The 26,367-nt window shown below is 39.1% G+C and overlaps 1 protein-coding gene across 6 annotated transcripts in view; it reads right to left on the bottom strand.

Annotated features, from left to right (window-relative positions):
* The window catches only part of COBL (cordon-bleu WH2 repeat protein), a 157,907-nt gene that overhangs the window by 9,917 nt on the left and 121,623 nt on the right, over nucleotides 1-26,367 (bottom strand). For 5 of the 6 annotated variants that reach the window (XM_041475918.1, XM_041475917.1, XM_041475920.1 and 2 more), the window contains 3 exons: nucleotides 16,021-16,333; nucleotides 3,321-3,424; nucleotides 71-2,073 (listed from right to left, as the gene is read on the bottom strand). In XM_041475918.1, the coding sequence (XP_041331852.1) occupies nucleotides 71-2,073; nucleotides 3,321-3,424; nucleotides 16,021-16,333 (2,420 nt within the window). The remainder of the gene's footprint in view (nucleotides 1-70; nucleotides 2,074-3,320; nucleotides 3,425-16,020; nucleotides 16,334-26,367) is intronic. The other variant, XM_041475919.1, reaches the window with a different exon arrangement.

Here is a 26,367-nt window from a genome sequence, read left to right as displayed (position 1 = left end):
CCTCTGGTGTCTGACAGGGCGAATATAGGGCTCTGCAGTCTGATCAGGTTAAAAAAGGTTTCCACTTTACCTTTCTGAGTTTCTCCTTTCCCCCTCCTGCTTGAATGGCTTCCATTAGGGCACTGTGCAATGATGTGTCTTTTGGAACTGGCTTTTGGATGACAGGTTTGAACTTCTTCTTTGGTCCAAAAATATTGGTCTGCACATTAACATCCAGTTCACCAACAGTATTAACATCTGAATCATCAGGTTTCTCCTCCTGTTCTGACTCTGCATTTGCTGCTGCACCATTTAGCTCAGGAGAAGCTTTAAGTGAACTAACTTGTACGCTATTAGTGGGATGCCATTTAGTGACTCGTAAAGATGAGCTGAAAGAGTATGAGACTCCTTGGAGATCAGGAGACTTGAGGGATGAGGCTGAATTAGTATGGGTCAAAGTCTCACACTTCTGGTCAAACACAGTCTTTTTCTCCACTACACTTTGTTTGCTGTTTATACCATGATCATCTTCTGCACTGTTGTTATCCTTTGAAGAGGATTTAGTAAGTGGGACACTGGCATTCTTTTTATAGAAACTCACAGGAGTTGCTTGATTTGGTGTCCTGATATTAACTACTTTGTTTTCCATGCCAGAATTATCACCAGGTGTAAACCTGTGGGATGCTTTCTGACTGGAAGCAAAAATGCTTGAAAGGGTTTCTCTTGTTTCTGCTGATTCTGTTTCCACAGGGCTATATTTGGCCACAATAATACATCTTTTTGGTGAAACTTCTGCTTCATTCTTAACCTCTCCTGCCCCTTGCTTGTTTTCATCTTTCTCATTATATTCCATAGTGTCAGATTTAAAGGTAGTTGCATTGATGTGTCTTGCAATGGCAGAGGCAACATACTGACTTGAAGTTCTCCTGTGTGGCTTTACGAACGGGAGTTCCAGCTTGTCCTTACTAACGGCTGGGGCTGCTAATGGTGTTACCTGGGACTGTGTAACTGAAAGAGCTGGTTTGGTCCTTTCATTCTCAGATTGTCTTTCAGCTACCTGGGTTGTAACAGTTTGTGGTCCTGCAGGTTTTGGAGCTGAAAGACAGACAGGTTTGTGATCATGTTTTATAGTAAAGGGCTTAGAGTTTGTGGTGACTGCTGACTTTTTAGGAAAATGCTCAGCAGAGTCATCACTTTGCTTTTCCATAGAACTTGACCTCCAGAATGCCTTCACTCTCCCAATATGAATTTCCTCACTTTCATCAGAAGAAAAGCCTTGTACATGCTTACTAACACTGGTGTTTGGGCCTATAAGATTGCCCAGTTCATCTATCTTAATGGCACCAGTGGAGACTGAAACTCCTCTATCAAAATGTCTTACTTCGGGTTTGGGAGGGACAACTTTAAACGTTGTCAAACCCATTTTAGGTTCGTAGCTTGATCCTGAATTCTGGGCACGATGACACCATGTGGGTGTTGATGGGACTTCTACTTCAGTTTTTTTTGCTGGTGGCCATTTGATTTCTAACTCTGATTTACTTTTTTTCAGAGACCTCTCCCTGCTACCACATTCATTAACTGGACTCAGCTTCTCTTTTGCTGTACTGATTTCAGACGTGGCTTTGGAGTGAGATGGACTCAGCTTGGATTTACATTCCTCAGACTTCACACCATGTTTAGGAGAGGGTTCCAGTCTTAAGTTCTTTTCATTTCTTTTTTCAAAGGAGGATGTGAGAGATTCAAACATATCTCTTCTCTGCTCCACAGGCAAGTGAATGAATTCATTTTCAGATGGTTGCTGATATATTAGGTCCTTGTATACAGCTCCACCATCTGTGTGTCCCTTATCAAAGGAACCTGCATTGTTGTTTTTATTTGTGAAGTTTCTTGCATTAACACAGTCCGCTGGGGTATTCTGTGAAACCTTAATCTCTTGATTTTCATATGAGTTAGAGGTGCTAACTTCTGGAGCATCATCTATGATTGTTACTGGAACAGAAATGGAAAAATCTTGGGCAGCCTCAACTTTTCTTATATGTGGGCTCAAGGCTTCACTGGTGTAGTCAGAGTCAGAGTTACTGACACCATCCACTGCTGCAAAATATACATACAATGTTACATATAGGCAGTATTTAGGCAATATGACTATAAATTACACAAACAGCCAGTACAAGTTAAAGCAAACCATGTATTTTAGTTACACACTAAGTAACAGGCTTTTTTTTAATGCCTGCATTACAAAAAAAGGAGACGTCCTGGTCCTTCTTATTGTCTGGTTGCTGATTAGGATTGGCAAAATATTCCTGCAGTTCTCCTGCCTCAGCCAGTGGGAAACACACAAATGCAGCTGAAAGCAGAATTTCATCTATTGTTCATACCTTATCTTTGACTAACTTATCTAAGTGATAAACATTTCACCACATGACTCCAAAGGAGAAACATTTCTAAGAAACAGCAAGCAACTCCAAATTATATTTCCCAGACCTGGTTAGTAATAACAGTTGAGCTGAAGGATTTCCTTGAACAAGCAAACAAAAAACCAGTACTTTTATTTTTTTTCTCCATTCTTCTCACCCTTTATTATCAGTGACTCCAGAAGCCTCACTGTGCAAGAGGGCTATATATCCTCTCAAATTTGCTGATATAAATCAAAGGTTACAACACAAGCTAAGGAATGGCTGTGTCTGAGAAATCACAAGAAATCAAATCAGACTCAATTCCACTGCAGAAGTATTAAAATGAAGATAGGAAATTAAAAAAAAAATCAATGTAATTTGTTGACAAACCAATAATAGGTTGTTTTTGTTTTTTTTTCCACAGTAGGAAAAAGAAGAGCTCAATATGATATTTTCTCTCTTCCCACTGTTTCATGTTTTCCATTTTTAACTTTTAAATGTGCCTGTTAACACAGAGGAGACACTGGATACAAAAATGTTCCATCCTTTTCCACTTCATAATGATAAAATAAAGACAGAGGGATTCTTCGTTAAACACAGAGCTAAATTCACAACTGATGTAGCTTCACTGAAGTCAGTGAAGTTATACTAAATTTGGCCTATGTGTCCATTGACTGCTGTTCATCTCTTTTTGGTAGAAGACACCGAAATACAACAATCTGACATGCAGTTTGAAAAATATTCAGTGGGAGCCTATAAAGGGTGTCTGCTCCTAAAGCAAAGGAGCCACTTTGGGGGGACCATGTTCTTCCTCACACACTCATGAGTTGTTCCCAGTGATCTCAGTGAGACACACACAGGATGTCTCAAGAGTACAGCTTGATTCTGCATCCACTGGCTGTGTCTCTCTCTTTTGCACTTCAGAGGTAACACACGCTTTCCTACCTTCTAAATCTTCATCCAGGTCAGCCAAAGTCTGATGGAGCTGTGCTGCAATGAATGTATCTTCATTCTCATGCTTAGCCAAAGCTGTTGCTTCATCTTGCCTGCTAAAGGAAAGAGAAGAAAATCATTGAGTCTCTCCCCTTTCTTTCACTTTGCACTGTTGCTCTGAAACACACTATAATTTCAGCCCCTTTGCTCCCACTGGAGTTCTCAAACTCTTTCCCCAAAGTATGAAAAATGTGTAGCCTTACACACAAACCACCGTACTGACACATCCACATCTAGGAAAGATCTCAGTGGGGTTTGAGCAAACCCAGTGTGCTGGTAATCAAAAGATTACGATTAATAAAACCTGCAAAGAAATGGTCTGGCTCCAGTGTGAAGCATGCATTTCAGCTGGACTGCAGAAATACAGCATATGCCAGGACAAAGGTTTTGCACATCCATACAATTTTAAGGCAGACCACTAACAATCCTGTGCACCCGCTGTAACAATATATGTGCACCTTAATTAAATAAAAATTGCATGGTAATGAAAAATAAGTACACTCAAGGTACTGTTAGACAATCACTCTGCATCTTGAGGTGTGGGAGGGAGTGAAAGCAGTTTCTAATGAAACATCAAGGGACCTGATTTTGCCAGAAAACTGATGAAGCTCTACTATGACCTAAGACAAGTCTGAAATCAGAATGAGTGCCAAGTGTTGATTTGGCTTATTAAAAGAAGAGAAGAAAAAGAAAATGAAACAAAAAAATCCTAAAAACACCCCCCTAAAATTAAAAAAAAAAAAAAGAAAACAACAAACCAACAACAAAAAACCACCTGTATGGCAACCTGTTACACAACAGTTCTCCTTCTTATTAGAGGAAAATCTTGATCAGTAGAACATTTTTATCCAAATAATTGAAACTAGAATTTCACATTAGACAATTTATTTCTTTCAGTTACCTCACCCAAATTTAAGATGTTGTAGTCTGTGACACTGTATCTAAGTTTTGCCCTTGTGATTAATCAATTGGAAAAGTCACTTTCCATTCCAGTCACATTTAAACTAACTCTGGGTGAAGCAGATTTGTCCTTTTCAAGGTTATACCCTTAATTGCAGAGATACATTAACACAACAGATTTTTTTGTTAGTTTACCAAACACTACCTGAAAAATGCCATTTTTCTTCTTCCCTTTAAGATAGTAATGTGAATAAAAATGCAGGCATGTTTCCTGACATTGATTTAAATTTTGTCCAACAATGCAGCATCATTTTTTGCTACTTTTTTGTTTGATTTTTCCCTTGCTCATACCAGGAGCAACTGAAAGGACATGTTGAAGCATCAGGTATTTGATTTTATTTTACTTCATTATTTACTTAGCATTCACTTCTCCCTTACATCTTTTGTAGTAGTCCTGCAGCCTGATCCTTCTACTTTTACCTAAACTGCCTTGCACTTAATAAGCTGACGTCGTGTATGCGGCATCAATGAAAATAACAACATACACCTCCAAGGAAGCCTTCCAAAACTGCCATGTACACATTGTTGTGTATCTGAATACACAGATGGGATTCATTCAAGACAACAAGGCTTGATATACGACTAAGAGGTTTCCTAAACTGGAATCGAAGACAGAAATCAGCATTGGTTGTTTTAAATACAGACGAAGATACAGGGTGCTCTGCAACTGGAATATAATTTCTTCCAACATCTGCCACTGACCTGAGCTTTGACAGGCCCTGAACATCCCCACAAGCCAGTGTGATCTTATGATGCCCAGGCTCAACATCCACACTGCAAGATTCATGGTGAACTGAGTTTTCCCCCTGATGGATTACAAGGATGGTGGATCAAATCAGTTAAAGTCTCCAGTGCAGGCACCTGGCGCTGTAGGACTGCAGTCCCTCTGTACCCTGAGGCGCACATACAAACACACACATCCATAAATCAATGAGATTACTCATCTGGGCAATCTGACAAAAAGATTTACACTTATTGCAGCATTCGAATTGGGGGAGAAGACTAGCAAACAAAACTCTCAATGTGAAGATGGCAGAAAGAAGGAACTAATTGAATTTCATATTGTTCTTGCCGTGGAAAGTTTCATAAAATTAATAAAAAATACTCTACTCTGAGTGCATGTTAAAACAATTTATTTGCAAACTCAGAGAGAGCATTTACGATGGGAAAACCATTCAAACTGTGCACCAGCTAAGCAACAAGTCTATCCATCATGGAAAGCAAATACTACTTTCTTCTTTACAAAGCTGGTCTTGCAGAATAGTTGCACACAGCTGGAGGCAAGTAAGTGACACACACTGAGACTCATTCTCTGACCTACTGTGGAGAAGTTGTTTCCAAAACCTTGGAAGAAAAAACTGTAAACTCACGAGACCTAATTTCATGAAGGCTATGCCAGCTCACCACCCTTTTGGTACCTGATTTTATGTTCCTGTCTATTGCCTGACTCTTCTACAATGCAGCCAAAATCTGTATTACTAAGGTTGTCCATGCTGAAATTTCTACAGGAAAAAATAGGCTTGAGAATTTTATGGGAAATTTGTCTAGAAAAACATATTTGGGATGGGAACAAGCATTCCTGGGCTTCAAACATGGAGCATAAATCCATAGCACTGCACTGACCCGTTGTTTTCTCATGTCTATCAGTGGGAATCTTTCAGTTTTCATAGCAAAATGATCCTCTCCTTGTTGGGCACAATAGCCAGCAGTGGTCTCTTTCATTATCCTCTGAGCACTTATGCAGTGACTATACATAATTTTCCTCTCAATACCTGCTTCAATCTCTTTACTTAGACAACTGGGATAATACTATTCAATCCACAGCATTTTTCTGAAGGAAAGAGAACAATGCATTGAAAATGAAAGGATTCTTATTTGCAGCTACAGAGGGAGCTTCAGAAAAACAGATATTTTCTTTTGCATTTCTAAATCTCTAGAAGAGCTACTGTTCAATGCATCTCCAAACTCACCTACAAAGCAAGCCAGAAGGTACAGATTAATCACAAGGGTTTTTCTTAAAATTCTTACCACTGGGAATTTAGAATGGGCTATGTGTTTTGTGAGATGAAGGTCTGGTAGTTTCCAGTAGCTCACATGACTTACAAATATGCCTAAGAAGACTCTTTCTCACAGGAAAAGGAAAACAAAAGGGCCTCAATTTTTTTTTTTCCATAGCCTTCTTCCCTTCTACACTTTTCTTTTGTTGACAGCTGTTCTGGCCAGAAGCCAAGAAAAACATGACTTATTTCGATACCATGTTTTACATTCTGGATAAACATTACCAGTGGTATTTTCTCATACACATTTTTTTTTGATGTTTTACATTCTGGATAAACATTACCAGTGGTATTTTCTCATATACATTTTTTTTTTGGCTTTTTTTTTTTTTTTTTTTTTTTGACTTAGGGAAGAACTTGATAACCTTTACGCTGCCTTCCTGGTTAAAATATGAGGTGCTAAAAATACAGCACTGGTGAGCATTTAGCCCAAGCTCGAAATGGCAAATGTGCACGGTTCCTGGAAGCCTGCGCACATATTACTTATGCAGATTAGCAGAGATTTGTGCAAGAGCACAGAACGAAGCAAAGTGACTACTAAACTACAGCATTTAATGTTCCACTGAGCTCAGGCTACAACGCCTAATTACTCCTTGGCAGTCATTTGCGCAGTTGGAGACAAAATGAAACTTACAGCAGCATTTTACCAAATTAGTGCCATGAGAGACATACATTTACGAGAAGGTTAACATTCTAAGAAAGAGAGAAATTTCTCTGATAAAACTAGCTGGAAATGCTGCATAAAAATAAACCCAGACTTGTGGTAAGACAAGGGATTTTCAATGAGAAAAGCTGCCAGTTTGTTATAGTCAAAGCAGGTTTACCTGTGGGTCTGTAAATGATAAATCTGACCCAAATTTCTCTGAGCACTTCTTGGGAAGTGTGGTGAGCCTCATGTACGGCACCAGAGGTAGAGACCACACCTCCCACTGTAACTACTTAAAGACAACACAGACCTATGTAAACTGCAGAGAAGGGAGGGAGGAAGACATTCAATTATCCAAATGCAGATACCTGGTGCCATTTTAAATGCTGTAGGATACTCAAGACATCTCTCTAGGGCTCTTAGACTTAATGTGGAAGACAGGGAAACTTGTGTCCTACCTGCATGGCAGCAGGTCAGAAGAAGCCTAGTAGCAGACATATCTCAGGTTAACTGAACGTGATTTGCAATCTCACTCATTTTGCACAGTATTTGCTATACTGAAAGACTTGAGAACATGGCTCCCATGAACCTGCTACTAGGTGGGGTGGGAGGACAGAGCCATTGCAAATAAGTCAAATCCATACAGGCACACTGTGCAGTAGGACATGCAGGGATGTAGTGACAACTGTGAGGTACATTGAGAGCATTCAGCTTCTCACATGAGACTTGGGCAACTAAGAGGGACTGACCTACATGGAAAACTGACATGGTTACTCCAGTTCCAAAGGCTTTGGAACATTCAGGCTCCCCTCCCAGCTCGGACAGCTGTCCCAGTCTGGTACTGGGGAATTACATGAACCCATCTTTATGTATCCAAATTGTCCTCTTTAAAATGAATCCATGATATTGACCTCTTTCAAAAATGCTGCAAAGAGAAATATATATATTGTGTATATATCAAGGTGGGTGTTAGAGAAGAGACTGATGCTGAAGGATTTCAAGTCGTAGGAAGTATGGTTGAAGCTTTTTGAAAACAACTTGCTATTAAATCAGGCCAGAAAGCTGGCATTAAGTAAACTCAGGGTTTTTATATAATCATTTTTGCGAGTGATGTGGCAAAGTACTCTTCAAAAGTGAAGGTAACTGTTTTCTGGATAAACCACTAGTTTCCACCATCTTAGAGACCATTTTTCCATTCTTTGCATTTCTTCGGCTAGGTAACTTTTTTTCATTTCTATTCAAGGAAGTAATATAACTGCAGCAGGAGAGCAGCTAGAATAAGTGCTGGACTTTCTAGTCACCTAAACCATGACCTGACCAGTGATATTTTTCCATTTCTACTGCCTCCTGTGAACTTGAGAATGAATTTTCAACCAAAGCCTGTTAAAATTCACAAGTTGTACACTGAAAAATTCAGGACTGGTTAGATAGCAAAGTCATCACTTGTGTTTGATGCAAGATTTCATGATATTGGCAGGCAACTAGGAAAGGAAAAAAGCACATGGTCTTATATTGTTGAATACCAGATAACCTTCTTTTTTATGTTCTTAGATAGGCAATAAAAAAATTAAAACCTAATAATAAAATAAAAAAAAAGCTGCACATATTTTTGAGAGCAAGGTACAGGTATTACTTCCTTTCCATTTTTAGTTTGTGTTCTGTTTCTAGTTCTGTGGGACTACATCAAACAAAGGTCTTTACACTGCATTTATGACTGTGCTGAATAAAAGTCATCAGAGATTGAATTTAACTATTTTTCAATCCTGTGTAATATACAGGTCCAGTAGTGTCTTCAGATATGCTGCCACCCAATTAACAATAAGAACTTGAAAATAGAGGCAAGGAGGAAAATGAAGCAAATTTTCAAAGGCAGCTGGGTTTATGGTCTTTTTACAATTTTCCTCCATGGTTACTGGTCAAGAATCTAAACAGAAAGCAAATGAATATGCTTTTGCATAGTATCATTTTGTGTTCTCATGCTAGCAATCTCTAAGCTTGGTACATACCAGGGTGATTTAAGCTTCCAGAGTACCCGACATATGTCAGTTCCATGGTCCTGCTGCAAAAGCAGCAGCTTGTAGTTGCTGTAATGCGGATGCACCCCCACTCCCCCTCCTCTGGCAACAGCTTCTCCACAGGAAAGCCCGTAGGCAGACAGAATTGCCAGAAATAGCCAGGAAAGGGGACTAGCATGATTTAGATCTTAATACAGTCACATCACCTGTGTAATGTAACATTTCAAGTTAAAAGATGGTACAGACAAATAACTTCTCTTGATTTACACAGAAAAAAAGAAACAGAAAGGACCATAGCCTTCCTCTCCTGTAAGCCAACACCAGTCCCTTAGCAACCCAAGCTGCTCTCTAATATTTAAAATATTCTACAGCTCCAAAGCATACAGTATTTTTCCAGTGGACGAGTTTAACAGAAAGGCTAATCAGTATTCTTGCCCTAGAATGACTGTGAGTATCTATTACTTAACCATAATATCCATCATATCTTTCCTCCATGAAGATCTGCCAGCAAAAAAGTGCACAAAAGTTTCCAAATTTGAAGAGTTTTCTGGAACAAGGGGAAAGGGAAAGCCAGAGATAAGGAAGGAAAACTATGTAAGAAGCAGAGGCTTGCAAATCTGTCAGACATCTGGGTTTTAATTAAATAATTTTTCTTCCCTGAGGTTCTCCCTGTCACTTTAACCCTTTCTCTACTTTCCTACCCATTGAAACTATTTTCAAAAAGTAAAACAGGTCTAACCCACTTAAAATAAAATCTATCCTAGAGAGAAATAACAGAACTAAACTTTCTCCTGTTTCTCAGAGACAGTTACAAGTAATTACACAGAATGTGTTTGCGCACAGAGGTATATATAATACATACATACACTGCTATTTTTCACTGCAGTTTTTCTCTTCCCTTCCTGCCTTCTGCCACTCACTATTTTTATTTCTTCTGACCAGCTTCCACGCTGAATTCTCTCCAGCTACTGACTTCTCCTTCTGTCCTGTCCTTCCCAAGTGGAACACAAAACCCTGCAACATTTGAATGTGAATGGACTGAAAATTAAGCAGAACAGGTTCACCCACCCCTATCGTTTCAAGCTTTTGTTTTAAACTAATTCATCAAAATCCAAACAGTTAAGTAGCAAACAGCAAGTATTTCTCAGGTTGGTAACTAAGAGGACTGTCCTCCCAGCAGCTTCAGCTACCCTGACCAGAGCCAAAGGTAACAAATTCTTCCAAGAGAAAGGGAGGAAATGGGATTATCTCTGTCCAGACCCACAGCACGAACTGATCTCTGGAGGGTTCCCCCACCCCCACCCTATGTCCTCTACTAGCTGTACGTGAAAAAATATTCCTCTCTCATGGCTACTGAAGCAGACACTCAAGGGAGGGGAAAATCCCTTTCAGACTTTTAGAAGCTATTTTGTCTTTTTGCCACACACAAGCCTGTATTTATTTATATCTTTATAACTACAAAATTCCCTTCACCTTTTAAAATACTTTTATTTCTTAAACATTTCAATACATTTAAAATATTTTCATAATAATAAAAAAGTCTTTTGTTTTAAAGTGTTTTTCCTTCTCTGAGACAGGACAGCAGAACCCCTCTTAGGAGTAACCCCTTTTAAAACTGATTTCAATTGCTTTTAAAGTTGAGAAACTACATATCTCTGTGAGGTGACAGTCCACATGACAATTTATATCATGCCCATAATCATACTATTATCTTATTTAAACCAAAATGTTTACATGTGTTCCAAGAACAGAGCTTGGAGGAAAAGGAGAGCTGCACTCTGATACATGAAAAACTATTTAATACTCAACCCTCTGAAAAAACAGTGGTCCTGGCATCATCTATATGTTCACTACTCTGACTTGACTCTCTGCCCATCAGCTCTCCTTCCCTAAAACAGGAAAATGCCACTTCTTCATATCACATGAGCACTGTGCAGAGAAATGAATTAAAGTCTGCATAGCATGTGAATACCAGTGCAATGAGTAACATAAAGAGAGCCAAAGGAAATTAAGCAGTAATTAATTAATTCCAGAAGAGAATTTGAACTGAGTGAACAGCGGTATATCTGTCTTTTTAATTGAGTACTGAAACTTAGAAAGAAAATAAAATCGAGTCCCATCCCTGTAACCAGAGACGTTATCATACTGTACAAAAGGGGGGGAATTGACGTTAAAAGGGGAGAATCTAAGATTACACACAGAGCCTTTATATTGAAGTTACCTAACACTGAGCACATGACCTAGCATTCCTAACAATATTATTTTAACATAATTTTTAATGTGTAATTATTTATAAAGCTGCAGACAGTAGGTGTGTATGATGCTTTATAGGCGTGTAAAATTGTCTGATCCCTGCCCCTAGGAGTTTGCGTGATGACACCACACATGGGATGGGAAAAGAGGGGGTATGGGAGGACAGGGTTGCAACACTGTGAGATCATGAGATGTACTTACTGCTACATAAGCAACATTTCAGCTTCTCTGTGGTTTTCTTGTTACTCATTTAACACTATATATTAAAATTTGGTGAACAGATACATAACACAAAGACATCAACCATAAGAAAGGATATGAATAAAGAGAACTATGTAGTACAATGTTCAGACTCAGCAGTTAATATTAAAACATTCACAGGCAAACGTTGCATGTAGTCAATTATTTATATGGGTTTAGCCCTTGGCACCTCCAGCTGAGGTCTGGATTCTGCTCCACCAGGCACTGTACAAATGTATCGTGAGATATGATAGCTGTGTTATGGTTTTCGCTGTAAAAAACCAGTCAGTGTCAGAAGGGGATCTCACAGGCAGAGAGACCAAGATGGTTTAACAGGTTACAGGCAGAGCTAAGAGTAGAACTAGAGTTTTGACCTTTTTTTTGATATTCTAATTGCTAATTAGTATGTGTACTTGGATTACAATTGCTTGAACAAGAATCCCCAAACCAAACCAAACCAAAAGGAGTGCACTTTCAAGTTGCTGCCATGAACAGAAAATTAAAACTGAAGAGGAAAGACCCCAGCTTGGAAACTCTGGAATACATGTATCTTCCTTTAGAAATTTCTGTTTCTGTGCTCTGGAAACTGAAGTCGATTAGTGCTCTGCTGTGCTGTTATATTTGTTTGTGCAAAGCCTGTGGTTGGTGTAATTTCTGACCTGGCCACAACCTTACCCTGCTATGTGCAGACAAACATATCCCATGTCAGAGACTGTACCCTTAAATGCTCACAAGTTTCCTCAACTTCAGCAGCAGATGAAAACCCTGCTGTGATATTCTAATGCTCTCAGACATTACAGCCACAGAGAGACCACCTAGAACATCCAGTTAACCTCCCCAGAAACTCTAAGAAAAATTAATTTAAAGCAAAACATACAAATAATTGGAGGAAGCCACATGGCAAAATATTCTTCATGTGGAGCACAGGCTAAATCTTTGGAGCAAACCTATATGAGAACTGTGGACTTGATTCTGCTCTTCATTGCAGTTCTTCACAATGGATGGGCAAAATACTACCTGGACTTTTTTTACAGCCCTTCACACTCCAAATATAATTTGCTTCCACTTTAAGGGTACTTTTCACAATCTACCAAGTACAAAATTATTTTAGCACATAGCACTATTAATTCTTAGGAATTTATTTCACTGGCTGAAAAGCCCAATTTTTAGTCAGCTTTACAATTTAAAATGGCAACTAAATGTTTCCATTATCCTTATTAACCTTTTTTTCCCCAAGCCTTGGCCAAATTAGTCACTAAATAAAATTTCTAGCTTCAGTAGAGCTCAGACTCAAGGAGAACTCGGTCTCACTGCTGCTAACCCCTACTACGTTACAGCAGCAACGCATTGCTCCAGTTTTTTTGTTCTTATCTTCCTTTGAGAACTGAGTTTAGATCACCAGTGTACAAAGTAGGAGAAAGAAAGGAATGAGTAAAGTCTGTGTAAAATTTTCCTTTACATTTTGTAGCTTATGAAATGTCCTTAAAACTCTGTATAGTTTGGTTGTTCACATGAAGTGCATTTTGACTTGATTGGGGATTCATGAGGCTGGTTTGGTCCTTAAAGTAGCCCATTCATCAAAGAGTTATGTAGAATTTGAGTTCCCAACATATTTTACTAGTGGGGTGGCAGTTGTTCTGACTGTGAAAATGGAAATTGATGTTCTCCAAATTTGTCTGTACTCAAAGCTGTACTAAGAATAAATTTATATCTGATTAAAACAAGAATTTCATGCAAATAGTTTTTAAAAAATACCTTTTTCCCTTTCCTTTACACTTAGGAAGTGGCTTTTAAAAACTTGGCAGCTTGACCTCAAAAGGATTTAGAGGAGCACAATTTTCAAAGCTGCTTTGTTTACAAAGATAGGTTATGAGTGGAATTGGATTTACCATCAAATATTACTGGCACATTCCAAGCATAATATTTAAAAGGATATTACTCTCAGCATCACTGTTGTGTCAGTCTAAGTGGTTGCTGACATAAGATTAAAGCACATCACAAATGTTGAGTTTTTGCTATATCACTAAGCTGATCTGGAGCAATTTTGTTGTCTCAGAACCAAAAAAATAAATAGTAATTATGAAAAATAACTGCATGCCCCAAACAACAACAACCTATTTCAGTCCCAAGCCTCTGTTTTTAAATTACAGATATATTAGATAAATACAGAGTATTAAGCATTATAAAATCAAAGGAAAAAAGAAAGAAAAAAAGAAAGTAGGAAGCCTAGCCCAATTTCCTGCTCCAAGCAAGGCTAGCTTCAAAGCCAGAGGCTTCACCTGGCTGACTTCTGAGAATCTCCAGACATGGAGATTCCTCAACTTCCCTGGGAACCTTTTCCACTGCTTGACCACTCCCATTTTGAGGAATTCCCTCATATTTAATTTTTATTTCCTTTAGAGAAGCTGCTTCTTGTCCTTTCACACTTCATGCCTGAGAACCCTGATAGTCCTCCTTTTGTTAGAGGGAGACTGCAACCAGGTCCCTCCTTACCAACATCGCTTTCCCACTGCTGTGAGCAATCATTCCCCTCACACCTCCTGTGCTCCAGTGCCCCAGCCCCCTCAGTGGCTCTCCACTGGACCCTCTCCAGTTTTCCAGTCCCTCTCTTGAACTGGGAGCCCAAGACAGGACACTGCAGCACTGGTGCCTCTCAGCACCTTCCTGACTGCAATGGACAGTGCATCACACTATACTTCCAGCTTCCACTCCTTTGGCTCAGCCAGACCCCTGGACCTAAGTCCTGATGGAAAGCTTCCTTGTGCACTCTTTCCAAATAGTAAAAATTATATGGGCTTGTGGGGCAAGGGCAAATCTAAATGTCATGGACAGAATATGTATCTTTGGCTGAGGCAAGAGATGGAGGGAATACTGACTTTCAAGAGGGAGTGTGTCACAACGACCTATGGCTAATCCTTCATTTGATTAAAAAGCCAGGAAAAGCTCCCCCCAAATTGTAGCTGATTAGTATTGTTATTAGAGGGCTTTGCTTTGATGTCTTTGGTCAACAAAACGCTAACTTCCTCTTCCCCCACTGAACATGCATGTGTGTTTTTCAAACCACTTCAGATCCTGCATTTTGAAGAAAAGTTGGGATAGGCTATTTACCTCAAAAGGACCAGTGTAAGCCTACTAAAACTAATGGGTTGCTTTTCTGGATCAGGTCTGGAATGTTAATTGCAGTTACTATACCAGCCTATCTAATTCTTCCAATAGAAACTGCATCAGAACCTAAGACACTGCAAAAGGAAAAATCACAAGGATAATTAATTCTGGAGCAAGTATGTAAGTGAGGCTTGACCTTATCCCCACTGATACTGATGGATAAAGAAAAACCCCAAGATCATTCCAGTAGGTTAAATACTGACTTTCGTCTAATTTATCCCTAAGTTATCACCTACTGCATGATCCAAGATGAAGTTCTCACTCAGAAATGTGTGGATGGAAATAACTAGGTCATGATACATGCTTTTATGAAGAGGGTACAGATTAACAGCTGAATGGAGAGAGACCAGAAAGCACAGACTTTGTGTCAACTGAGAATTCAGAGGAATTTCTGGCCCCGGTCCCATGACTCTGCAGCATCACACAGAGTGGATCCCTGTCAGTATTACCAGGCCACCCTCCTTGCTGGAGACACAGCTTCCTATTTGGCTAGCTTGTATTTGCAAAGTCCTATAAATTTTGGGTTCCCTTTGCAGCTCTGCCACCAACTATGTGAGTTTTGGCAAACAAACAGTGTCAGAGTCATTTGTGCTTGAAGGCAGTTTCTAGTTAAACTCCAGGTTCTCGTATTTTCTTGCAAAAACTGCAGAAAAATGTTTGTTTATGGTAAAAAAAAAAAAAAAAAAAAAAGAAAAACAAGGAGAAAAGAAAAGGAAATATGCTGAAAAGACCCCCACCCTAAAGTATAACACCAGTAGATGTTAGCATTAGGTGAACATATATACACACATATATAAATATATATATGTGTATATATATATATATAAAAATATATGTGTGTATATATAATATATATATATATATATATATGTATGCAAACATTTCCAAACCAATCTCCAAAGTTCACTGCATGCAGTCCGTTTCCACCTGGCTTTCAGTGGCTTGAATTTTCCATTATATGACCTGCATGTCATTTTCCTGGATGAATATACGGTAACATTTTTAAAAACTTCAGGTGCTGTCAGAAGTACAAAATAAACCAAACTGTAACAGAATTATTTCTTATTCCATGAAGAAATCAACTCTGGAGGGCAGCGGTCTTTTGCAAGAAATGTAACTGCAAGTTCAAACAAAAAAGTGACCTTTGCCTGTTGCTACAAGTATGTTGCTCGAGGGGATTTGGCAGTGAGCTTTTCACTGGGAGGAGTCACTTGGCATTGGTACTGGTTTATGAAAGAGCAGAAGAAAGTATAAGTTGGTTTTCTTAAATGAGTCCCTACCAGGAGGACAAGTGCTGGTGGCAAGTAAATGTTTACCTCAGTGGAGCGCTGTCAGGTCCCACGCTGTCGCAGGAAGCGTTCTGCACGGCGCCCGTCTCTGTGCCACACACTGCATCTGCCTCAGCTGGGTCCATGTAGCCATTGACCAGCTTGATCTCCCTCCGCTTCATACTGTCATTTTGTGAATCCAGAGACACAATGTCAGACGGGGAGCTCACAACACCCGAGTCCTCCGTGGTGTCCTCTGATGCAAAGCAGCTGCTTTCTGACGCCGTTTCTTCCACCTCCGATAGCTCCAGAACCGTGTCATCCACTACACAAACATTATCATGTGTAGACAGCAGGCTCTCTAAATGAAATACAGCAAGAAAAGTTAGCTGGAAGTCATCAGTACATAAATCAGAGAGCTGTCCCTTTGTAATTGGAAAAACCCACATGAAATGCATTAGAAATGTGAAGAAGGGTGCTCAGTATTTGTATATAAGATAAAGATGATTTGAAAAGTGACAAAAATGATGTCCTTTGCTTTTAGAGATGTGGTTTGCTATGGTGGTCCTCAGGGGTTTATAACTGCCAAAGCAAATAAGTTTCCTTAATTCTCTGGAGAAACAATTTTCCAGGGACAGTTTCTTGAGGAATTAGACTGAAGTTTAAATGACATGGTTCAAGAAATCACTCCTGTTACTCCTTATGGCAACATAAGCTCATTATTTCTATGTCAAACAGATAACATTTCCAATAAGAAGTCTGTGTACAGGTAAAAATGGGCAGCATTTCCCAGTCAGGACACAATTGGTAAACTAGATCTACTGATGGCCCCATGGGTGTTACTGATTTTATCTCTTAAATTTTTCTCTTTTTCAAAGCATACAAAATCTCCTAATAAGTGTACAGAAAAGTAGACAGCATCATATTTAAAATAGAAACTTTTCCAATATTTAGTTATTTATAAAGGAGATCAAGGGATATGCCCTTTGCATGTTTGATTCTCTTAAAAGCTGGACATTTTGAGAGGAGGTTTGAAACAGTGTAATTTCTTGTATCCTGTTTCAGTTTGGTTCCTATGAGCTACCCCATTTTGTGTTTTTTTGGTAAAAAAACATAATTCTAATTTCTCTTAAGAAATGTACTCAATTTCATCCTGCAATCATGCCACTAAAGGAGAGCTCCCAACCAGGTCAATAATTTCAATGACTGAAATTACTGAGTGACGAAACAGAATCAAGCCCAAACACACTTCTCCTGATCAAAAGGAATCAATAAAGACTAATCTAAATGTTTAATTTGGAATTATAAGTGTGCTCCATTCTCTTCTTGAACCTCAGTAAGCAACAGGAAGATTAAACAACAGTTTATGGTCTGATCTTCCAGACATTTGTGGTGGATGTTAATTACATGTGAAGTCCCAGGTCTGCAAGTGTGACTAAGATTAAACATACACTTCACTGTATTTTAGGCTGGGAATGAACAACTATTTGGAGAATATATGAAGCTATAGCTCAATAAAAATGATCGACAGAGAGAAATACTTCTGAACTCTGTTGTATACATAAAAGTATTTTGTTCAAGTCAGAGAACTGAAAACAACTTTGTCAAAGAATGTCACAGAAATAATTTTGTCAGGGTATAGCTTAGCAGTGAAGCTTTGAGTAAAACCAGAATAAAAATCAAGCCACCATTCTCCTTGACTGAGGTTACAAGATGCCATTAAGTACTGAAATTGATTTCTGACTGTAGAAGCAATAAAATTCAGAGGGTTACAAATCATGATTAAACTTCTAAGTGCTGTCAAGCATTGATATTAATGATGGAAGATGATTCAAAGACTCTATTGCAACTTTGGAAGCAATGTTATTTGATTTCTTTGACCTTATTTTCTGTAACATTAGTTCTAGATTCTGGATATAGTCTCAGAGATTATTCCATTTTAAAATGGTAATTACAGGAACAAAGCATGTGCCACTGAATGGATTTGAGTATGCTAGCCATAGAACTACAGTTAGCAAAACACCAACATGAAGGATAAAAATGAACATCAAATAATAAAACCCCACAAAAACTCACTGTGAACAAACAGGTATGACTATATGGCTTCTTGGCTTTTAGACAAGCAAACAAACAAACAAACAAAAAAGCCTAGTAACAAACATTAGTAAAAGTTACAATATGTTAAAACCAGGACAAATTAGGATAACAAAGAAATCAATTTATAGAGTGGAAATAGAAGAGTGAAAGTACACAGGAAGATTTTGAAGTAATGCACAATGCAGTATATATACCTTAATGTAAAGAGACCTCTCTGTAACACATGACAAATCTATTGTCACATGGATGCCATAAACGACCTCCACCCTATAGCTGCCATAGCAATTTATAGCCAAGCACCTACTCCCAGATCCTGACACGAGGGGGACAGCCTTTTCCTCACTCACTGTCTCTTGCATTTCCTCATCCTCTTCTTGCCTGCCTGCAACTATTTCCTGCATCTTTCTGCTCAAGGATTTAGATCCTTTTGGTCACAGAGCCCTACTTGCCTACTGCAAGTAATAACAGCACTCAAGTCTCTCCCTGCTCTGCTGCAGGATCCCCAACTCCAGCCCACTGTCCTCACATGTTGACAAACAGAAGGAAAACCAATCTCTTGTTATCAGAGTTCACGGGTGAATTGATCCCTGTTACCTCTGGATCTTGGCAGCTGAATCACCCAGGCCAGAATAAGAACCTCCTCATTCAACAGCAGTTTTATCCTGAAGCATGGAAATACAAATAGACATCTTTCCACTCAATGATTAAATTCCCAAAGCTCAAACAAAACTAAAATATTCCCCTTTCTTCAAACATATCAGTTTGACACAATGCTTCCCTATTTTTTATCTTCACCAAGACGATTAATAAATTTTTAACACAGTTAATACATGGCACTCAACAGAGTTATTGGCTGAGCCAAACCATTTTGATTGCCACTACTACTTGTCTGAACATGAAAGCACACACATAAAACACAACAGTGATGGTTCTGTGTCATGTTAACAACCTTGTTTCAGCGAAGAGCAGCATTAAAACAACCCTGTTTCAAATCTGAGCCATTCTTGGATGGATTAAGTAAGAACTATTCTTCTTCCTACATGCTTGATTAAGTCTTCACTGGTGCAAACTGAAGATGGGATGGGCATTACTGGGTAATGACACATGACACAAAGAAAGCCTACCTCAACATTACTGAGTGGTCTTTCTCCAGGAGACCTAAAATACTTTATAAAGCTTTCTAATTCTACTAGGAGAACAGCATAATATTTAGTAGTAGATGTGATTCCACCTTGCAATTTTTGCATTTTTTTCTTCCACCCCACACTAACACAGTGACCATAATGATGGCACTACTGAGGTTTTTTGTTGGTCAAATAAAGAAAAAAAATCTTAACATTTTCTTCTTTTTCCTCTGTCATAACACTAAGACAAATTCAGGCTCTAATCCCCAGGACCTCATGCAGACATATCCAGGTTAAGAAAGAGTATTCAGCAAGTACTTCAGAATTGAAAGCACAAATTACAACTGCCACAGATAACATGGTATTGAAAGATTTCTCTACAGAAGGCTGAGTTTTCAAACATATAACAATTTCAGTAACGTAACCCTATTCACTGGCATCAGCTGGGGTGTGGTACTGAAAAGCATGTAGAAGTTGGTCCATGGTCTCCAAGCTATTCTAAAATCTCTGTGGGACATCTCACCCCCACATCAAACTGGAGAGAGTCCTTCAAAGCCTTGCATTGCTGCTTACCTATATCCTGCTTCAGACTGCACACACTGCTAAGCCCACATGAGTGCTGTACCAGGGATCTCCCCAGATTTGCAGCAGCAGGGCTGTCACTGCACAATTAGGTCAGCCACAAGTTACAAAGGCTTTCTTGCAGAGGGGGACGGACGGACTGGGACGTCTATTTGCAAAAATGTTGCCCGTGATCACCAAGAGGGAAAGAGGAGAGTAGCTCATGAGTAAGGAATGTGAGCTTCTTGTTTAACACAAAAGAGATCTTGTTGCTTTAATCTCAATAGCCTGTAAGTAATTAGGAAAACACTGAACTTTGAGTTTAGAGGAGTCATATCTGCACTTGTGCAGTTTGATATTGCATATATGTACACATTACTCATCCAGAATGCCAATGATGGGGAGACAGATAAACCTCACCTGGTTTAAATGTGAATCAGCACTTCCAGAAATGAAGATGTAATTCAATATGTGAAGACCACCATGGGTAAAATACTCAACTTTGATTACTACTATGAAAAACCACTATCAAAATTGAATTAGATTAGAATTGGATGTAAATGTTCAAAAGATGCCTATCCCATCTGGACTTACAAAATCCCCAAAGCCCAAGTCATCACCCCTTCAGAGTCCAATGGGCACTGAGTGTAAATCCTAACTGTTCAGGAAGTGCTGTGACCTGGTTTTACAGCACTGCTGATATTTTGTTATTACATTCAATAAGGACAGACATAAGATGTAACAGTTGATTCCACCCTTACATGATGAGTAACCTGAACTTCACAATCATTTTAGAGATAGATTAGATTTAGAGTTAGAGTTTCTCTAACTTATCTAACTCTTGCTAACATGTTGGTAATTGTTTTAAAATTTCTTTCCTCATTTGTTTCATTGCCAAAGAACTTTCTTTTCATGGACTAAAATTGCTTTGCTGTAGTGGTCCAAGTAGTGTATTATAATGAAGTTGTAAAAAATTACCACAAACTTCATGATGTTAAAGAATATTAATTCTTATAATGATCCCCAAATTATAACATAATTCTTTCACTGACAGTACTTAAAACTTTTACCAGGAGAAAGAAACACTGCTCTAATTATTTGTCCTGGCAGTAAAAAGTTGAGACCATCACTAAAGACCAGTATTAAAATACTGTGCATTTTTTTCATATGCTTGGAAGAAGGCTGATGGAAGAAACAGGAAAAGATAACATTTGTTATGGCAATTATTTACAGAGATTATGAAAATGAAGAACACAGGATTAGCTTAAGGGTTTTCACACAGGTACAGTGTGTTCTTGTTACATTTTACTCATTTTTCTCATGGATCAAAAACCTGTTTATAGAGATAGGTGTTAAAGATCACTCAATGAGCAGATAAAGCAGTACAGACTGGGTGGTCTTCTCTCTATTGTAATTAAAATTTTAATTTTAGCATATTTGAGCCTACATGCATACTTTCTTATTTAAAAAAAAAAATCAAAGAAACAAAGAGAAAATAAATTACTACTGCTATACTTTAACAATATTATTATGGGAGCACGGGAATGGATCAATTCCAAAGCACTACTCTCCCAACTTCTGGAACTACCTTGCAGAAAATCAAAAAGAGGCCAGGAAATACTGAGCTGAGGTACCATGCTCTGCAGCTCCAGCCCTCCTCCATAATGAGGATGTAGAGCAGCTTAATGTTGGCTTAGTTTATTTAGGTCACAGAATCACAGAACAGTTTCATTTGGAAAGAACTTCTGGAGGTCACCTAGTTCAATGTCCTCCTCAAAGCAAAGCTATCTTCCAGCTTTGACAAAGTAGCTCAGGGCCTTGAACAGCTCAGCTTTGAAAATCTCCAAGCATGAAGACCCAACAGCCTTTCTGGAAAAAATAATGAATCATTCCCTGGACAGCATCTAATGCTTCTCCCACTTAAGAACATTATTTTAATGTCAACCTAAAAAAATTCTAGCTGCAACTTGTCACTGTTGCAGTCTTATCTTTTTCGCAGCGAATCTCAGAGAAGAGTCTGTCTCAGTCTTTCTTCTTCCTTTAGATGCAAGACAGCATTCAAACTCTCCTTACCCTTCCCTTCTGCAGGGGAGAGCTGAATACGCCCTGTTGCCTCAGCACCTCAATGTACATCCTTGATGCTTTGTGCCAGATTCTGTTGCCTCTGCTCTGGTGTGTCAGTATCTTGTTACACGGAAGTCAAAACTGGACTCACTTTTGGACAATGGACTCACATGTGGCTACTTGGCATGATAGCCAAGTAAAGGGGACTAATTTTTTCCTGTTATCTGATGGCTGTGCTCTTGCTAGTGCAACCCAGCCTGTGGTTAGTGCTTCATCACTGCAAGGGCACATTGCTGACTCACACAGCCCTGCGTGCGACTTCCAGTCTCACATAATGAGATATTTTCAGTCTCCTTCCTACTCTTATGCTCCATCCTCATGTTTTCCAATAGAAGTCATTTAACTGAAGTCATTCTCACTGCAAACCCTGCAAACAAAAGTAAATCCATTCCTTTACATGCTAGCCAATAACAAAAATTAAAAGACTCACAAAGGATGTCTCACCAGACATATCATCAGAAAGGTACAAATGGAGTGTCATTAGTTACACCCTGCGAATCTTCAGCATTTCAACAGTCAATTCCAAACTAATGACAATTGACTTAGCTACCTAGGTCTGCTCTCCTATGGTTGAAAAAGAAATGCAATGTGAACTCATTTAACCTGCCTTTTGAATTTGAGGTAGTTAAGCACTTCCCTTGGGGTTAAAATTGTCTGCTGTCAGTTGATAACACAACAGAAAAGTATTGTAACTTCCACAAAAGCTTTTTTGGCAGTGGAGTTTCCTACACCAAAGGCAATACAAGATAGGATCAAGCCAGGGAATGAGAAGTGAAGAGTGTTCCAGTATCTCCATTGTTTTTTCCATGTACAAGCAGCTGTAAAGATCTATGCACTAATGTTAGCTTTTCCTTTCAAACATATACTGAAAATTATTGTGAAGCCTCTCTCAAAACAACACTACATAAAATGTCTGCTTGCTCTTGAAAGTCTCAGAGGAAGTTACCCCTGCAAGTAAATGTCTGCTACCCTCTCCCATTTCAGACCCTTATTTTTACCACCTGCCAAACAAGCAAAGAAAAATTTCTGAACTAATGCAGCACAGATTTTCAGACAGGGGAAAATCAACATATTGGACTTCATTATTCCTATTTCTTTCCCACAATCCTTTCTTCAGTGACTGAAAAAGACTCTCTGACCCCTGCAAAGCCCATTTGACCTAGAATGCTGCTGCTATTGCTGAACTGCTTTTCATCCTCTCTGTTTTGGCACCCTCTTGAACCCACTAGCTCCTTGCTTTTATAAAAGCCTTGTTTGGACTCTCTGACAACTCTACATCATAGCCAGTAACTAGCCTTCCTTATTCAAAGGGATCAGATGTCATAAAAGCGACACAAAGAGTAAAATGCTCTTTGACAGAAAAAGGATCGTGTGTCAAAGTAGATCTTCCCTTGATTAATCAGAGAACATTGTCACTTGGCTTTGGGAAGGACAGATTTTAGAAAATGAACCAGTAGTGTGAGTTGTTCATTTCCTTTTATACACAATGAAGTATGATGGGGAGAGTTTCACAACAGTTCCTGGTGTTTGCTTTCTGAGGTTAACAGCAAGCTAGAATGATTCACAAGGTGATTTCAGGGCTCTGGATGGTCCCTTACTTCAGTTGAAGAGAGGGGCAGGGTGCCTAATCTGTGCAGTTCAAAAAGACTACAAACAAGCAGACAATGTAGGTTAGAGGAGGAAGATAACACAGAAATATATTTAAGAGCAACTATAGATAACTTTGAACTTGCACTTTCATAAATCACCATGTGTAACACCGGCGACATGCTGTGTTAAATAACAGGGCTCTTTGGGGGTGTTTGCAGGACAGGAAAATCTAGATCTAAAACCAGAGACTGCCCAGTATAATGAGCCTGGTGAAGAAATAACCCACTCTCCCCATTTTGCAGGGAATTATTAGTCTTAAGTGATAGATCTGGGCAATCCGCATCCTTTTCAGAGATGGTCAGCTTTCACTCAAGCACACTGCAGCATCTAAATAAATGGACTGTGAAGGTGATTTTCATGAGCCACCTTAGAGAGCACACTCTATAAAATTGCTTGAAAAGCATATGCAGTGTAATGATTAAAACCAGAAATGATTAGTGTACCTGTGCAATAAAACAATGTTTTATTAGGTGACTTTTAAGACCACAGAAAAAAGGCCATTTGCCCAAATTCTTTTTTTAATCTTTTCTATCTTTTTCCCCTTGTGCACTCTGCATCAATTAATTATCTTCCTTAGTTTGTTAACAATTCCATAAAATCTCTACTGCAATTTTATATTTATAGCATCATCCACAGGAGAAAAACATAAAACAATTTCGCATTGTAATTATCCTTTTCTTTCCCAGCAACTGGCTGCCAGCAAACTCAGCAAAGAAGAGACACAAAAACCCAACCCTACACCAAGCACACATACACATATGTACAGGCACCCTGGTGGGATTTAAGAGCTCTTTCCAGAACTCTGCTCCCAGTTGTGTATTTATTTCTAATTATAAGTGATTAAAAGTTAGGAAGGGTGAAAGAGAATCAGGTCAATCTGTAATAATCTATTACTGAAACCATTAGGTATTACACATATACAAATAAAAAATTTTGAACAGCTGCCTTCTAATTTTGGGGACAAAGTATACTTGGCTTAGGCACAGAAGCACTTCTACTGGGAACTGCTGCACAACTGAGAAAAAATCTTCCTATCAATGCAGACTTCTTGGCAGTAATGGCAACAAATACTGGTTTTCCTTAATACTAAAAGCTAATAATGAACTACAGGCTAGAGTGATGATTAACAAAATGGGATTTCATCAGTCTTGCAGAACCCCCCTATTCCCCCATCAGCGCATCCATCATTTTCCCTTACATCTCTTTCTCTTTTTATAGGATAGTACCTTAGCATAATCTGAAGTCAGACAGAGCCCTGAGAAAATTCTGTGAACAAACCACCTAACTTAAAATTAAAATGGCATAAAACTACTCCATTTAATTGGCCAAAACATACTTCAGCCAAATCACCAACATTGTAAATACCTACACAGATTTTCAAGAGCTCCAAATTTAGATATAAAAACATTTTCATACACCTCCATAGTATAAAGTCACAAAACTGTACTCTGACCTCTTTTGACGTATATTAACTGACTCCTCTGGCACCTCCTGATCAGTGGAAAATGTGCTTTTGCCTCCAAGACGCTTTTAAATAAACTTGGGCTGGTAGTTTACTTCGGCAATTTCCAGAAATAGTTTAACCCAGAAAAGCATGTTTCTTTTCTGAGTTATTACACATTTTACTGCACATACACACTGGATTACTCTGCTATCATACTTCTCAGAGCTGTAACACATCCAATCATGTCAGTAAAAGCATATACCAAGTGAGACTCTACTTTGAGTACGTGAACACTTCTTATCACTAAAACAGTCTGCCCTCTGGAACTGCCCAGTAAAGAAAAAATTATTCTTGCAGGGAAGAAAACTGAGGGTTGCAGTACTCATAGTATCTCCCTGAAGTTCTTGTGTGATACCCTCCACAAGGGCATTGTACCATTTTCAAAGGATGTTTCCTAGGCCCTTTGAAGACCAGACTCCTGTCCTGAGATGAGGGCAAACCAAGAGCAGTGAGGCCAGGACAGTGCATGCCAAACACACTCTACACCTAAAGCACTGCCAGGCACCCCTGGATCTAAACTAGCAGGAAACAGCACACACATGCTGGAGAGGACAGGGCAATTGGTTCTATGGAATTATAGCAAGAGACAGACTTCTTTTTCAGTGACACAGACATAGCCAAGCAATCACAGCAAAGGACAAGAATCAAGTGCAGGGATGGTATCATGAATCCAGAGGAGGGCTATGAAGATGATCAGAGGGCTGGAGCACCTCTCCAGCAGAGACAGGCTGAAAGAGCTGGGTTTGTTCAGCATGGAGCAGAGAAGGCTCTGGGGAGACCTCACAGCATGTTGCAGATGCTTGAAATGATCCTTCCAAGAGAGCTGGAGAGGATTTTTCACAAGGGCATGTAGTGATAGGACAAGGGGGAATGACTTTAAACTGGAAGAGGGTGGGTTTAGATTAGACATTGCGAAGAAATTCTTCGTTTTGACATTGCAACAGGCTGTCCAGAGAAGTTATGGATGCCCCATCCCTGGAAGCATTCAATGTCAGGTTGGATGAGGCTTTGAGCAACCTGGTCTAATGGACTGCATCCCTGTCCATGCAGGGGTGTTAGACTATAGATGATCTTTAAGGTCCCTTCCAATCCAAACCACTTTATGGTTTTTGATACTATGACATCCACCCACTATCCATGAAGTACTCTTTTCCAGCAGTGCACACTGAGGCTCTCCCTGGGAGGCTAGTAAGAGGGGGAATACTGAACAAGTAGAGAATAAAGTGCTCACAGAAGAGCACTGCTGTCATGCCACCACTCCTCTTTGGCAGCAGATGGACTACATCAGATTATTTCAAACATAAGTAGAGCTAGAAATACTTAAGTCAGAGCTGA

Source organism: Pyrgilauda ruficollis, unplaced genomic scaffold, assembly GCF_017590135.1.
Source record: "Pyrgilauda ruficollis isolate IOZ18807 unplaced genomic scaffold, ASM1759013v1 scaffold37, whole genome shotgun sequence".
NCBI lineage: Eukaryota > Metazoa > Chordata > Aves > Passeriformes > Passeridae > Pyrgilauda > Pyrgilauda ruficollis.
Note: the sequence above shows the minus strand (reverse complement) of the source record. Positions and strands in the feature narration are given on the sequence as shown.